The sequence below is a fragment of the Takifugu rubripes genome, chromosome 6 (genome assembly GCF_901000725.2).
Source record: "Takifugu rubripes chromosome 6, fTakRub1.2, whole genome shotgun sequence".
NCBI classification, from domain to species: Eukaryota; Metazoa; Chordata; class Actinopteri; order Tetraodontiformes; family Tetraodontidae; genus Takifugu; species Takifugu rubripes.
The window spans coordinates 8,037,382-8,052,192 of record NC_042290.1 but is presented as its reverse complement, the minus strand read 5'-3'; the positions used below and the strand labels follow the sequence as shown (position 1 = coordinate 8,052,192).

Here is a 14,811-nt window from a genome sequence, read left to right as displayed (position 1 = left end):
ATTATCTACCCTGTGTGACAAGCTGGTAATGGAAAAATCACACTAAGCAAATGGTTCTTCTAATAACAATAAATTTCCTATAAAATTATGAAGGGCCCAAACCGTTTCCTTGCATCTATTTTGCTATGAATTCTAATTAGAGTGCCACAGAGGCAGAGAGTGCTGGGTCATCACACCAGAGACAACACGCACCTTTTTGATTGATGGCCCAGTGTGGGGTCGGCCTATCCTCCCGTCCCTCTTGCTCTCTTCCTCCTCCCTCTCTTTCTGCTTAAATTAATGGGCACCTCACCTAGCTCCTGATCATAGTACCCACCATGCTGTTCCCTGCCCCTCCTTTCTGTTCTCATTTCAATTTTGCAGAAGGTGCATGAGCAGGGAGGACAGGGGGGATCGATCATTTATCTTGTAATAGAGGGATAATAGATCCATCACAGTAAAACAGCTGCACAAACTCTTATGTTGTCTCTGTCATCAGGCCTTCCCATTTCCTCTTTAAGCCATATTGCATAAAAGCCCCCCCCACCCCTTCCCCCCAAACTATGTGTCACAGCCATTTAAACAAACAGCCACACGGGTAAAGGTAAATGTCAGGAGGCCTGGACACTGTCACAGCACCAAACTACCACCAAATGTTTCCTCCTTCAACAGACAGCATGGCAGCACCACCTAAATAGCATTGGCCAACATATCCCCTTTTAAATGACTTAATTAATATCAGGCAGTGTGTTAAACCTGTCTGAAAGGCTTGTTGCCTTCAGCCTGGGGGTGGGAAGGAGACAGAAAGAAAGGTTACAAACCGAACAGCAGACTGTTTGGTGATTGGCCACTTCACCTGAAAGCTATTTAGATGCTGGGTTCGTAGTAAAATTGTGCATTGCGTCTCGCTTGATGGTTGTTTAGTCGCCACTGTGTTCAGGTTTTTTGAGCATGTTCCTCGAACTCATGTGCATCTGTGTGATGACAGTGCCCTCTCTGTCTGTCCCCCAGCTTCACAATGCAGGCTCCGAGTCATCTGTCTTCGTTAGCGTCCAGGGCTAAATATTCTATGCATCTGGTACTGGGCTTTTCATTCCCCTCTTGGCCTGAACTGCTTTGTTTTCTTTGCATAATGATAGGTATATATGGTGTGAATACAAAATTACAGCCAGCGGGCAGGGCTGACCTTTACAAACGCAACATTATCTCTAGTTTGTCGCTGAACTCACAATATTTGAGAGTGGAACGAAAGCAAACTTATCATTCACTCTGATCCCCTCAAATGAACATGATGTGTCTGTCTTCTACTCAGCTGTGGGTATTCTCTATGTAGCTGGCCTAAATGCGGGATTTAAGAATTTGACTCACTTACGGTCGATGTTGCGGAAAAGCGAGAGAATTTGGCCTTTTAGAAAATTAAGCTGACACAAGCATCAGTGCGTACATTCCTTCCAAATGGACACTTAACAAGGAGCATCTGAAGATGTGTGGGTTTAAGTGGGTGTTAACAAACCGTGGCACTACCGAATGAGCTGTGTGATGCAGAGCTGGGGGGAACCGCTTGACTGGGGCGCCCCCCAGTGGTCGACAACGCAAGAGCTGCCCTACGCAGAACTCAAGCTGTACTTACTGTGCTTTTGTCCTTCAGTAATTTCTCTATCACTTCAATTAGCAGCTCCTTCTGATCTGGATCCAGGCTGAAGAGGAGAGATGGTGAAATTGGCGATTAAGGATTTGAAATTATTCGTATAACGTTAAAACTTGATGGGCTTACAAATTAAATTATACTACTCTGTCCTCAGAATAATGTCAGTGTTCACAATGCTTCGGGACAGATATTTTCCAGTGACAGAGAATTTTGTATACTATCAGATCATCCCATCTCAGGATTTTCACTCATTCTTTAATCTAGAGTATCGACTGGTATAACAACATGTAACAAATTTCAGTGGAATTCACCGGTATTGTAGTTCCCCTCGTCTATTACAGGAAGAACAAACAGGCTAGAGTGTACCTGTAGAGCTTCTGGATAGCGTGAGCGGCCGTCTTCCTGACGTATGGAGACAGATCAGCCGATGACTCCTTGATGGCGAGCATCATGATGGGGACGATTATGTGAACACGAATGCTGGACAAAACCCGTAGGGCACTCGCCCGGATGAACTGGTTGGGGTCCTGTTACAAGAACATGGGGTGAGTACGACAACAAAAAAGATTTAGAGCAACAAAACGTGCAGAGTATAACACACACTGATTTTTAAAACAAATAATATCCCAAATGAATGGCTGAGTGTGTTTATGTACGATATGCTACCTTAAGAGCCCGCTGGAAGGTGCTGATGGAGAGCAAGGCCAGGTCCTGCTGTTCTTCTGCATACCTCACCAGATACACATACACCAGCTTCTTTAGCTGCAAGGAATCAAAAAAGAAAACACACACTGAAACCCATGTAGCACTGGAAATATGCTAAAAAAGGCAGAAAAACACAACATGCATGTGTTCTGAATAAAATGACTTCAAATAAACCCTAATCGATGAACAAAGGGTGCTTGGTTCTTTAGAGCTTCAGCAGAATATGTGAGTTTATTAGTTCTACCACAGAGCTTCCGGTCACTCAGCGCCAGTAAGATCTTATGTTGATTCAGGCGGACAGCAAGGCTACACCATCTTTTTCCTCTCAGAAAGTTTCCATTGAATTGAGCTTCCATGTTTTTCATTTTCTCAAAGGAAGGCCTAAAATAAAAATGTGTGCTGCCACTTGAGAAGGTTTGCTGGAGGCTAAAGGTGGCTCCTCAGTTCCCCACAGCAGCTAAAGAAAAAAAGAGCCAATTTTGCCCTTTGAGGAAAAAAATGTTGAGGTGAAAAATGACAATTTACTCCAGGAACTATTTATAATTTCATTTTGGAGCAAAGAGACGGTTGAGGTCAGGGGTAAGGTTATATTTTAAGTACAGTCACTAAGCGCTTAATTACTAATCAGCTCCAGAATGCAGCGAGTATCGACCTGCTGCAGTCTACCTCAGTTCTCAATCATCATTCTGGTCATTACTGCTGAAATTAGTCACATTATTCACCATAAAAAGGGGACACAACCCATCTGTCCTCAAAGATCGGCTCTCTGCAAAAAACAGGCGAATATTATTTTGAATTGGTATGAAAACTAATCAAAGGTCCCCATAACACCCTCAGGGTCAAACAGGACCCTTTTTTGTGTAATTTCTTTCCCACACAACCTTACATGATATAAAACTGCGCGAAACAGCGCTTAAAGGGAACAAACTGCACGGATATATGTGCGTGATACAGCGTTGAGGAGTTAGCAGTGATCAATAGCAAATCACAGAGAGGGGAGGAGGAGTGCGGCCGAGCTCAGAAAAGAAACAAAAGCACCACCTCAGCAGCTGGTGGGTTTGAAGTGGGAGACAGAAGACGTGACTGTGGGCTCTCTGGTCCAATTACACCCTCCCACCTGCTCCCCTACCCTCCTACGAGCTGCTCTGGCTGCATGCCTCACGCGGAACGTTGAACAACTTCAGGTAACCCCCCAAACATCACGCCACCTGATTATTCTGCTGCACTTGACCAATATTCCCAGGTTTGGGGCCTTGGAACCGTTCATAACCTGTCCAACATTATGGATCCGTATGGTACGCACTACGGTACCGCTGCTTTGGACCCATCTGGGTGCTTCGGCCGGATTTCAGGCTGCCTTTACTCAGTAGTGATTGTGACTCCTGAGGTGAGTCCCAAAGGATGCGGACGCATCACAGACAGGGAACCAGTTTCGCTCCGATGTACCCGTGATGTCATACCTCGATGTTTTTGCTGGCGACGTTCTTCACCACAGCAGGAAACAGCTCCGAAGCGGTTTTCCCTTTGGCGATCAGCTGAAAACAAGCAGCAAATTTGAATCCACCTGCTGAGAAAACGATCGATGTGAAGGGAGAAGCCTCGCCGTGCGCTCACCCCGACGATCCTTTTCATGGCCTCCAGTTTGAGCGACTCCTTGTTGCTCTCCAACATCTCTTTGAGATCTTCATTCCTGCGGATTAACAACACTGTTACTGACACTCGATGAGGTCAATATGAGAAAAAAAAACACCCTACAGAGGCGGCGGCGGCGACCAGCTGCTGCTTGACCGGTGCGGCTGGGAACGTTTCGCATCTGTCGCATCTGTGTCGGCTTCACAGATAAAGGAGACAAGTCAGGGTTACGCCTGATCCCGAAACCAAGACACATGAGGCAGAAAACCAGTAAAAACACCACCACCACCTCGGCATCGTCGCCTCCATTTCGGCCAAACCTGCCCCGTGCTTCCACGGCAACGCTCATTCCCAGCAGTAACACCAGCACAAACTGGTATCATTCCAGTAACAGTGTGTTTCCATGGACTAAGCAGAAAGTGGGAATAGAACCCAAAGTGGAATTTCTCAGAAACTGATGGTCTTATTGACTGTTATTTTGTCCCAGACTGAAATACCTAAAGACCCACCCCGTTTAAAACATTTCGTTTAGAAGAGCTGAAACCTAAACCTGAAAAACTGCTTAGATTCAAATCAACTCAACCGTGTTCTTTTTAAAGGTACCGAGTGTTTTGTGTGTCCTTGGGGCTCCGGGAGAGTGTGAGAGCCTGTTCTTCCAGACTGAGCCCAGACTTCAGGCTGAGATGGAGGTTCTCAGCAGACACCAGCGCCGTCCTCACTGCTCCTGCCGCGTGGTTATAGGAAAAGCCGACGTCCATGCCCGCTTTCTAGCGCGGGAACAAGGAGTCCCCCGCCAAAAATAATAAATAAATAAAACTCCAACTGACTGTACTGCGCTAATTCTTTTCCTCCAGGCGGCGTTCCCCGGCTCTATTTACAGTTCTCTCCTTAACTTGTTCTTAGTTGCAGATCCAGAAAGAGTGGATCACCACCACAGGCTCCACTCGTGCACTTCTCTTGTCTTCCTCTCTTGCGCAAAAAAGTCACAAGATGATCCATCAGCTTGGTAATGACCAGCTATTCTCGCTGTCACCCTGGTCAGCACATACCTTCTAAAGTGACGATCTGTGGCCCGCTATTGTTCCCTCTCCTCACTTTTTAAATGTGAAAACTTTCCTCTGGAAGCCAAAAACATCTCACCTGTCTCGTGGATATTTGGGACTCTGCTCTGTGACTACAGTCACTTCCCTCTGGGGGAAAAGGAGGGCCTTATCTACACTGGAGGGTAAACACGGCACCACTTTCCAGCACTTCCACAGCAAAATAATTAACTTCAGCAAAACATTCACAGCCAAATTTGGATAACAAAGATAAGCATACATGGACAAATTCGGGAAATTAAGGCGGCCAGCGCACTTCCAGAACAATTCTGGAATGTGCAAAACATGATTCCTTGAATTTCTGCCCGCCTGGTATACTTTATTTGTACTTTTTTTTTTCAAACAGGATGCCGTTTGGAGGAATTTGGTCCCACACAGGAAGACAATAAGGTACGAAAAGCCTGTTGTGAAATTCATGAGACAACTGGTTAACAAATACTATATTGCACAACCTGCAGATACAACCAAAAAAAATCTTATTAATAAACCATTTGGGAAATAATTGGGGGGGGGGGGTATTCCAGTGGCAGCAGCACCATTTAACACCTGGGTGACCTCTCTTTTTATGATTCATTTTTAGATCTTTACATTATGACATCTGACATTTCTAATGATGTTCACTGAACATCCTACTAAATATTTAGGCACAAATAGTCCACATTTATTAAACACACACATTTATTAAATTATCTTAATACATTTTAGGGATTACAAAAATTAGTTGGTGACATCAGATCTATATGTCAGATATGTCTGGACTCCTAAAACAATTACAGGTAAACTAATGTACTTCTTACCGGTGGATTTTCTGATTCTCTTCTACCAAGTTGAATAATTAAATAATATCGGTAATGGCTAATAATTACTAAAATTCTTGTATTTTGCAACATTACTTAACAGCATTGACTCCTGCAATAGAATGTACAAAAAATCCACTTTTGGATATTTATCCAGATCATGATAAGTGGATTTTATTTTAATCAAAGGTAAAGGTTGAATACATTCCTCTTCAATTATATTAAAGGGATAATTCACCAAAAAATACTAATGAGCTTATTTCCTGTTCACAACTTAGTTTGATTGTTGTAATTTGTCCACAAAATGCTGCTGCAGTTTAATGGAAAAAGTCTTTTTCAAAAAAATAATACTTGGATTTGTGTCTTAAGATATCTGCCCATGTTGAGCAGATGTAATGATGGCGATCAGTCATTTTGTGGTACGTTTACCATAAAATGTATTGAAAAACTGCGATTTGCGATCATGAGGGTGCAGACTTTTTGCGTCTTCTAAAAATCCTCATGACTGAAATCCAAATATTCACGTAATAAAATCACACCCCTGATCTGTAGACGACCCGTGTAACACAGCAGGATAGCTGCACGTGACACATATTGGGCATTTTTCAACTGAAAAACACTGAAATAAGCTCTAATAACCAATCACACAGCACAGCTGGAGAGGAAGAAAGTCTGCCCGATGCACCAGTGTGAGAGCCCAGATCATTGTGATTTGGGTCATGCATCTGCACACAAAAGCATCATTCACACACATTAATTCTCTCCCTGGCAAGTCAGCCTGGTTTCCAGAGGCAGACATATGACACAGCCTCCCTCACTGGGTAGATGGTCATGTGAGGCAGCTTAGAAGTTAACTCGTTTGACACTTAGACTTAAGGACATCCTATCACAAGTTAAAGTAAAGGGAGGGACGATAAATCAATGAATAAACACTGCTTCGAGATAAAACTGAAGATGAAAAGGTCTGCCTAATTTTAGGATTTTTTAAACAAAAGCATTAGCACAGATATACAAAAATTCTTAAACCCTGTTTTGTCTTAAATCTTCATTCTGGAGTTTTAATCCAGAGGAGCTCAGGAGCTGTGTTGGGTTATACCGCCCCCTAGTGTCCACTGGGATGAAACAGGGAATACTAAAAATGTAAAACAAACAAACAAATATTGACAATACTGTGAGTTTTAGTGAAGTGGTGATGATGGTGATAAATTATGTTATATTTGGTGACCTTGCACGGCAATATAGAACTACATACTGCCTCGGTTTAAAAAAAGTTTTGTCATTATAGATCTTTTTTTCCTATCTGGTCCTGCTGAAGACAATACAGGCGGTTTGCAAATGAACACAGCAGCTCAAATGATAGTGGGACTCATCTGTTTCTATATAGGAACACATGAGCCCAAACACTGACAGTAACATTTCATTTTCACGTTTCCTAAATACTATAAGCAAATACTATAACCTCATGTCCCGTGATAGAATTTTTCACATCATACTACTCAATGTTACCAAGGAATTAAACTCTACTGGCTTCACTTTCCCTGGCTCTCTACCGTTAAACATAAGCAGGTGCTGTAACCATGGGATAGATCCAGAGTTGCAGAGCTAACAGTCGCCATCACCGCCTAGCTTGTTGATGATGCTGGACTCAGCTGGCCTCTTTTCCAGCCAGCAACTCAAGAGTTCCCTCGAACCGCCAGACTTTGGGACAACTTCAGCGTCAATAATTCCTGCAGCTGACTTACTTTTTGAAGTCGGTGCTGAACAGTCCAAAGGCAGCTCCGGTGCTGCTGGAGGTCGGGGTGCTCTCCTGAGCCGCTTCCACGGCAGCCTCTGCTCCCCCTTGGTCATTGTACGAGACGCCCGTCGACATAGTCACCGTTAGACGACGTGTACACTTAATACGTTTATACTGGGGTCTTGCGATGGAGAAACAGGTCTTCGCTTTCGGAATGTGTCACTTAGCGAGAAAACTTTCCAGCAGAGAAAAACTTCTCCGAGATTTCGCACAAGTTTTTACACGCAGAAGCGGAAGCGTGAGGTGGACAAGGCGGTGTCACATGACAGACCTCCAGCACGTAGATCTATACAAACTAGAATTAAAGTCGTCGTTAGGCAGACCATCTTTTTAGACTAGAAATTGTAGAACTATGGTCAAAATACCTCGAGCTCTTGTGCTGCTAAAATTACGGTAACTTTAGAGTTGACAGTAGTATTTAAAATCAAATATTTATATTATTTTTGTCTACATTATTTTGTTTGTATATTTTATTTCTGTCAATTCACAAAACAATCATCTCCTGTCCATTTTAATGGCGTTAATATGAAAAATCATATCAAACTTTGGTTAGTAATATGTACAATTGACTGGAAAGTGAGTTTAATTGGCACTACAATTGATGTGATCAAAGCAATTTGTAAATTCGCTTAAATACATTTAAAGGATATGACGTACATTCATTTCCGCTTGAATTATTTTGCGTCGCGTGTGACCACCACTGGTGAACTATCTACACGTCGATACGATCTTTGAGAACTATCAAGACTGGACTTCACCTCCTTCAGTGTCAACTTACGTCCGACGGTATTTCACAGGTGGCTCGCTCTACATTTGGCTGAAACTGGAATTCAGTCATAATCCAGGCAAAAAAGCGACTTAAATCACAGGAAAATGTCAGAAATCGACAGCAACCCTTTCGCGGACCCTGCGTTCAGCCACCCTTTTCAGGTAACGCTGCTAGCAACTTTAGCTGCTAGCGTTAGCGTTGTTCACATACGTGATCTAACGTTACTGAGGCACTGGGCATTTGGTACAAGAAAGCTTTTTAAGCGCAGTGTTTACAATCTGCAACTTTAAAATGAAGCTTTGCTTTGCTTCGTTTGAAGTCTGTCAATATTGGTGCACAACTTCACCAGGATGGGACTTGGGTAGGGTTAAAGTTGTGTTTGTCTTCCTGGTAAGAGGCGTTTGTTATTTTGGTTATAACAAACAGCATGTTAATTACCTGGTATTTCATCATATAACTCCAATTAGATCCACTCACGGACCTAATCTAGAGATTATATTACTCTGTTACATATCCGTATCAACGTGATTTAAAGTGTTGCGTATATGTCAGCTGTTAGTTTAAATAATTCCCTCTAACTTCTTATTTCTATGACTAAGTCTACTTAAAATGAGCTTCGTTGTCATAAAAGTAATTTACATCTTTTAGAGGAGAGACTCTGTTAAAACTGGGGGAAATTTAATCGAGAGTGCAGATTTTCCAGAAGAATTGCGAGGAAAACCAGTGACTATTTTCTAGTTTCATGGTTAAAAAGTGAAAGATTAACCAGTTGAAAGCTCCCCCTCCCTGTCTGACAGCAGCTTGGCTGTTGTTGGTGCCACAGATCTCAGCCTCTCACCTCCAACCTTCAGCTGTTTCCTAAATCTGGACCATGCACCGGGAAGTTCAGACACACTTTCGTTTCCTTCCTGGGACAAAACTGTCGCCCTTTCTGGATCCCAACGGTAGTTTGAAAAGTTCATCCCGGGCGTTCATCATTTTGACCCCAAAAGAAAGACTCGTATTTTCCAAACACAAGATACTCACGACTGACCTGATCTTGTGAGTGTGTAAACTATCAAAGGTGCCAGTGAGGGGTGGTGAAAGCAGTCATTTCGATATTTGGTGACATAAAAAGAGGGGGAGAAAAAGCAGAACGTGCATAGAACTGGTGAGTGACATCACAAGTTCACAGCCACCCACAGTGTTTACAGCTCCCTCGCACCAAACGGTATTTCCGGACGTTTCCTCGATGCTGCGTTGCTCGGTGTGAAAGATTCATGAAGCCGCGTTAACACGCCGACCCGACCGGTGACATCCTGACGTCCTGCCAGGCCTCTGGCGTTCTGGCTCATATTTTTGCAGCCTGAGGAACGCGCTGTCTGCCTCCCGGAGGTTTGTTCAATACTTGATGAAGTCATATGGTGCTTGTTTTTGGCACCATGTGGCGTTCGGATCCCTTCTGCTGGGTTTTCTGCTAAAACTCTGCCCCTCCTTTCATCTACCAGTGTCAGATTTGTGCTCTAATGCTATATTCATACACAATTAGTGCTCCCTGGCAACAGTTAAGAGACCAAATGTACCAAACTAAGCTTTACATATTTGCTGGATACACTTTATCCTTCAATAGCCCCACATGTAGTCGAGTTAGGCTGGTGTAGAAGGCCATGAAGGCTCCAGCTAGCTCTAGTTTCTGTTTCGCTGCTGGAGCAGGTGGCGGGTTCGTTAGCTCGTTCCTTATCAAACGAGCCGTGGTGTCGTGTTTCAGGGTGTCGGACGCATGCCGGTTTTCCACTGTGATTTTTTTTTTAAAACAGAAATCTTTGAGCCGTGCGTCTCATAATGAGATCTTGTGCTGCTTTGGCTGTGCAGCGGGGCAACATTAAACTTTCAACACAACATTCCATGAAATATTCATGAGCCTGGTCTGGCGACGGGTCCTGCAGCATGTGTGCGGCGTTGGGGAGAGAACCCCCCCCCCCCCCCCCCCCCCAGAAACTGAGAGGCGGGCGCGGGGAGAAGACCAGAGTGACTTAGACTTGGGGAGGAACGCAGGGATCCGGCGCCTGGATGCTAATCTTGAATGAAATCTGGTGGTGAGCGACGGCAGCTGATGGTAAGGGTCGGTCAAGGTGAGGTAGTGGCGACGCTCTCCAGGAAGTGGAAGGACGGCGAGTACGCAGATGTTGCTGGGGGAGGAGACTTTTCTGTCCCTCTGCAGCTATTTTTTAAGTTTGCTTCATTTGTAAATGGTTACAAGGACCCCCACGCTTGTTTGTGAGACAAATTGTGCCCTCTTTCTTTCTTTCTTTTTCGCATTTTTCTTTCAGAAACATTTCTCTGCGGATGTGGATATTTATAGCATCTTCCTGTGAAAATTATTGGAATCATCCTGTCTTTGCCAGGATTAAATTACAGGCCTGTTGCAATTTAAATAAAGAGGCTTTGATTCAACACAATAATGGAGGGTTTTGCACTGACATCGTGCTAGCGGGACCTCTTCTGCTGCCTTGGTGAAGGTCACCAGGGCCGTCGTGTTCCAGTAATATTCCAGACTGATGCTGCTCTGAGCAGGGATTTTTTTTTTAATGTTTTCCCAGGATCCAGCGGTGACACAGGCCAGACAGGCGGCTCCCCCGGGGTTGGAGGAGTATAACCCTTTCACGGATGCCCAAACGGTCAGTTCTTGTCATCTTATCGTCCATATTTCTGATGTGTATGACGAGTGTACGTCAACCCTCTCTTGTCTGTCCACAGACGCCCAGAGCTGCAGCGCCTGCCGTCAGCACGCAGCCCGCCATCATGAAGCCCACCGAGGAGCCTCCCGCGTACTCGCAGACCAAGGTGGCCGCGCCTACGCCTGCACCGAATGCTGCGCCTGTTGTGCTTTGTCGGTGTGTTGACTCGAGTGTTTGAACGCGCGCAGGAGCAGCCGCGGGGAGCCGCCGAGCTTCTGAAGAGGCAGGAGGAGCTGGAGAAGAAGGCGGCCGAGCTGGACCGGCGGGAGAGGGAGATGCAGACGCTGAGCGCGTCGGGAGGTGAGCGGGCGGGCCGCCGAGGCGGGTCAGGGGTGGCGACGCGTCCGCTTCAGAGCAGCTCGCTCTCTTCTGTTTCAGGCAGGAAGAACAACTGGCCGCCCCTGCCGGAGAATTTCCCAGTGGGTCCCTGTTTCTACCACGACATCACGGTGGACATCCCGGTGGAGTTCCAGAAGACGGTCCAGATCATGTATTATCTGTGGATGTGTGAGTGGCTGCTTCTGTCCTCATCGGGAACGAGGAACTAGCTCTCGAAGTCGTGGAATTAGGACTTTAGTGGCTTATGAGGTGAAACTAAGCGGTTTGCTGACTCCGAAGGAGCTCCGAGGGGGGTGTGAATTCAGAGAGATCTGACCTCAATGTCAGAATTCCCTCAGAATTCCAGGAGGGGATAAATGAAATCCTCCCTGTTGGATTCTTTTTGTTTTCTGTTGCTCATAAATGTCTTTTAATACAACGCAGGCGGCAGAAACTGCTCAGTGCTCATGTCTGTAAAACCGTTTCAGATTTCCTGCGTTTTTGAGGGAATGAAAGGCCTCATGACGGAGGCACATGGTGCAGTCATGTGGCCCAATGAAGGGCCGGGGTCAGATGATCGCTCAGAGCTTTCTGGAGATACAGACCTGTCTCTCCCTCACATTCCCTTCATGCTTTTACATCCTTGAGCACCTAAAAGCAGACTTCTTTTTTTTTTTTTCTCGCTGCCTTCAGCTGTAAAATAGCAGCCCGACGCCGTATTTCACATCGGGCTGTGAAATCTGCCTCCAGACTTCTGCTACGGTTGAAACCATGAAGAGAAATGGAGAGTTTCCTGATGTACAGGGAGGGGCTGGGGGCTGTTTCAGATTTTCCGCGTGAACAAATTCCCACACGCACAAATAATGTGTAACATATTTCTGGACGTGTGTTTTCAGAGGTGCTGTCACTCATTTGCTGAAGTCCTTCTGTCTCCGTCCCTCTGCTGCAGGTCATGCGGGGACCCTGCTGGCTAACCTAGTGGGCTGCATGGCCTGGTTCTTCGTGGACGTCTCCCGCGGCGTGGACTTCGGTCTGTCCATCCTCTGGTTCATGCTCTTCACGCCGTGTTCCTACGTCTGCTGGTACCGGCCGCTTTATGGAGCGTTCAGGTACACCTCGGACGCGCCTGACATTGCTGCCCCCACCTCTCTGTTGTTCACCTGCTTACTTCTTCGTCTCTGCGGGCAGGAGTGACAGCTCCTTCAGGTTCTTTTTGTTCTTCTTCGTGTACATCTGTCAGTTCGGCATCTACGTGATCCAGTGTATCGGCATCACAAGCTGGGGCACCAGGTGAGGGGATTTAACCTCGATCAGGAAGCGGGTTTGTTTCCGACTGAACTCGGAGTTTAGCCGTCCAACAGTGTCAAACTTCCGCTTCTCCTCCACAGTGGGTGGATCTCGGCTCTGACCTGCCTGAATAAAAACGTCCCAGTGGGCGTGATTATGATCATCGTCGCCGTTCTCTTCACCTCCCTGGCCGCCATGTCCCTGATCATGTTCAAGAAGGTACAACCAGCCATTGTTGTTTGAAAAGATGCCCTCGTTTGACCTCCTTTCCCACCTCCACGTCCCGATTAGATCCACGCGCTCTACCGCACCACGGGCGCCAGCTTTGAGAGGGCCCAGCAGGAGTTTGCCTCCGGCGTCATGTCCAACAAGACGGTGCAGGCTGCCGCCGCTAATGCCGCCTCCAGTGCCGCTCAGGGGGCCTTTAAGGAGCAACCCTGATCGGCTCCATCCAGCCGTTTCTGATCGTCCACCTTCCTGTTGAACTACCGGTTTGAGAACAGTCCCTGTGTCTTCAGACCCTGCTGTCGTGAAAGAGGCCGTCCAATCATCTAAAGTTTTCCTCCTCATTTCCATCAAGGCTTAGCTATGTTGCGTCACCTAAGCTGCGATCCTGCTTCCGCTACAATTTACTCTGTTTCTCTGGGCCTCTTTTTTGCCTGCAGGGGGTCTAATGTAACTTACAAATATAACTGTAGTGTCTGGGCATTTCCTACCCTCAGCATTCTTAACACCTTTGCGAGTTTTGGTTGTTTTGTTCTTAAAAATAATTTATTTCTCTCTCTGTCATATCATAACCCTTCTCGTTTTGTCGCTTCGCGCTGCTGCCCCCTGGTGGAGTGACGTGATATGGTTCAAATGAATGCCGTGCATTCTCGCCCACTGCCTTACTCCACTCTCCTCTGATGTGTGATTCGTATTCCCTATAATATTCATATTTCTGTTTCTTAAATGTGAAGGATAAAATACATCTGTCACTTATGAATGGTTTTAAATTCCCTATATATTGATAAGGAAATGTATTCGCATTGTTTTCCTATAGGCTCCATCCATTGTTGATTTTAGCCACGCTAGCAGCATTTTATGTATTTATCTGGTATTCAACACTGGAACTGGTGCATCCCTCTTTTTTTCTCTCATTTTGTCTCGTAAAAATGTTAAATTTTCTAAATGGAGCAGTTAAAGCCATTAATCGATACCTCTTTCTAGGTAAATTACCAATCAGTAGTTTGCCTTAAAGTAATTTCTTGGAAATCCTCTGCCTATAAGTCTCAATGTCCATTGTTAAATTGTGTCAAGTTGCACTTTAAATCTGGTTACTAGATTCTTAATCTGGAGCATCTCCTGAGGTCCTCACGGACACACACACAGTTAGATACCATTAAGAGGTCTTCTCTTGGCTTCAGCTTTCCTCATCATCGGGAGATTTACCTCAGATTAACTCAGGATCCACTCTTTGCTTATGTGAAGAGTTTAATTGGCCCGTTATTAATGTCCAGGAAGATCTGGCGACTACCTGCGTTTTCATAGTTTCCTACTCCAGCAACAAAGAGGTGCAGCAGTGTAAACCTGGTCTAATGTATTTCTTCTAGACTGAATGTTTGAATCCTCAGTGACTCGTGTTTTTGATAGCAAAGCTGTGGTTTTGTTGTGAGGTTGCTGAGCTCTGCCTTGTTGGGATTGCTGCATGTCTATTTTGAAGCATAGATATTCAGACTGCTGGTAAACGAGGTTTCCTGGACTGCACTGAAAGCCGTAGGTTGGAGCTGCGCTAAGTAATCAACAGGGTTTTTGGTAGAAACACTGAAAGTGAAATCAAATCTTTTTATCAGCAACTTAATGACTTAATTGAAGGAAAACTCCGGGTGTTTGTATATTTTGTACAGTGTTTTTCCACTGAAGTTTGCTGTAATTTTAAGATTGTCTGGTTTCCCCCTTCAGTTGCATGTTAAGTAGTTTGGGATTTGTTTATTTATTGTATTAACACAATTAAAAAAAATTGCTTCTGAACGCGTTCATAACTACGCTCTGCAGGATGAGGGTGTAATAGCAGCCTACAGCCAC

The 14,811-nt window shown here is 45.2% G+C and overlaps 2 protein-coding genes across 4 annotated transcripts in view; one reads left to right on the top strand and one right to left on the bottom strand.

The window, feature by feature from the left end:
- Positions 1–7,925, bottom strand: part of ap3b1a (adaptor related protein complex 3 subunit beta 1a) — a 31,604-nt gene extending 23,679 nt beyond the window's left edge. The window contains exons 1-6 of one of the 2 annotated variants that reach the window (XM_003965383.3): positions 7,604–7,925; positions 3,947–4,022; positions 3,793–3,867; positions 2,294–2,389; positions 1,994–2,154; positions 1,610–1,676 (exon numbers count right to left, since the gene is read on the bottom strand). In XM_003965383.3, coding sequence (XP_003965432.2) covers positions 1,610–1,676; positions 1,994–2,154; positions 2,294–2,389; positions 3,793–3,867; positions 3,947–4,022; positions 7,604–7,731 — 603 coding nt within the window. In that variant the 5' untranslated portion in view covers positions 7,732–7,925. Of the gene's footprint in view, positions 1–1,609; positions 1,677–1,993; positions 2,155–2,293; positions 2,390–3,792; positions 3,868–3,946; positions 4,023–4,567; positions 5,214–7,603 lie in introns of those variants that run through there. The other variant, XM_011604710.2, reaches the window with a different exon arrangement.
- A 434-nt stretch (positions 7,926–8,359) lies between these two features.
- Positions 8,360–14,757, top strand: LOC101076948 (secretory carrier-associated membrane protein 1). 2 transcript variants are annotated; one of them, XM_003965382.3, is made up of 9 exons: positions 8,360–8,586; positions 11,005–11,082; positions 11,162–11,248; positions 11,331–11,442; positions 11,521–11,649; positions 12,410–12,569; positions 12,649–12,750; positions 12,849–12,966; positions 13,039–14,757. In XM_003965382.3, the coding sequence occupies exons 1-9, from the start codon at positions 8,530–8,532 to the stop codon at positions 13,186–13,188; spliced, it is 993 nt and encodes a 330-aa protein (XP_003965431.2). In that variant the 5' UTR covers positions 8,360–8,529; the 3' UTR covers positions 13,189–14,757. The 2 variants fall into 2 exon arrangements, with proteins under 2 accessions (XP_003965431.2, XP_029693268.1); XM_029837408.1 differs by lacking the exon at positions 8,360–8,586 and adding an exon at positions 10,411–10,520.
- The last annotated feature ends 54 nt before the right edge of the window (positions 14,758–14,811 follow it).

Bases quoted from the DNA above. Each gene is read 5' to 3' on its own strand.
- LOC101076948 (XM_003965382.3), top strand. From the start codon at position 8,530: ATGTCAGAAATCGACAGCAACCCTTTCGCGGACCCTGCGTTCAGCCAC. The intron at 8,587-11,004 runs GTAACGCTGCTA...ATGTTTTCCCAG, and splicing joins CGTTCAGCCACCCTTTTCAG to GATCCAGCGGTGACACAGGC. The intron at 11,650-12,409 runs GTGAGTGGCTGC...CCTCTGCTGCAG, and splicing joins CATGTATTATCTGTGGATGT to GTCATGCGGGGACCCTGCTG.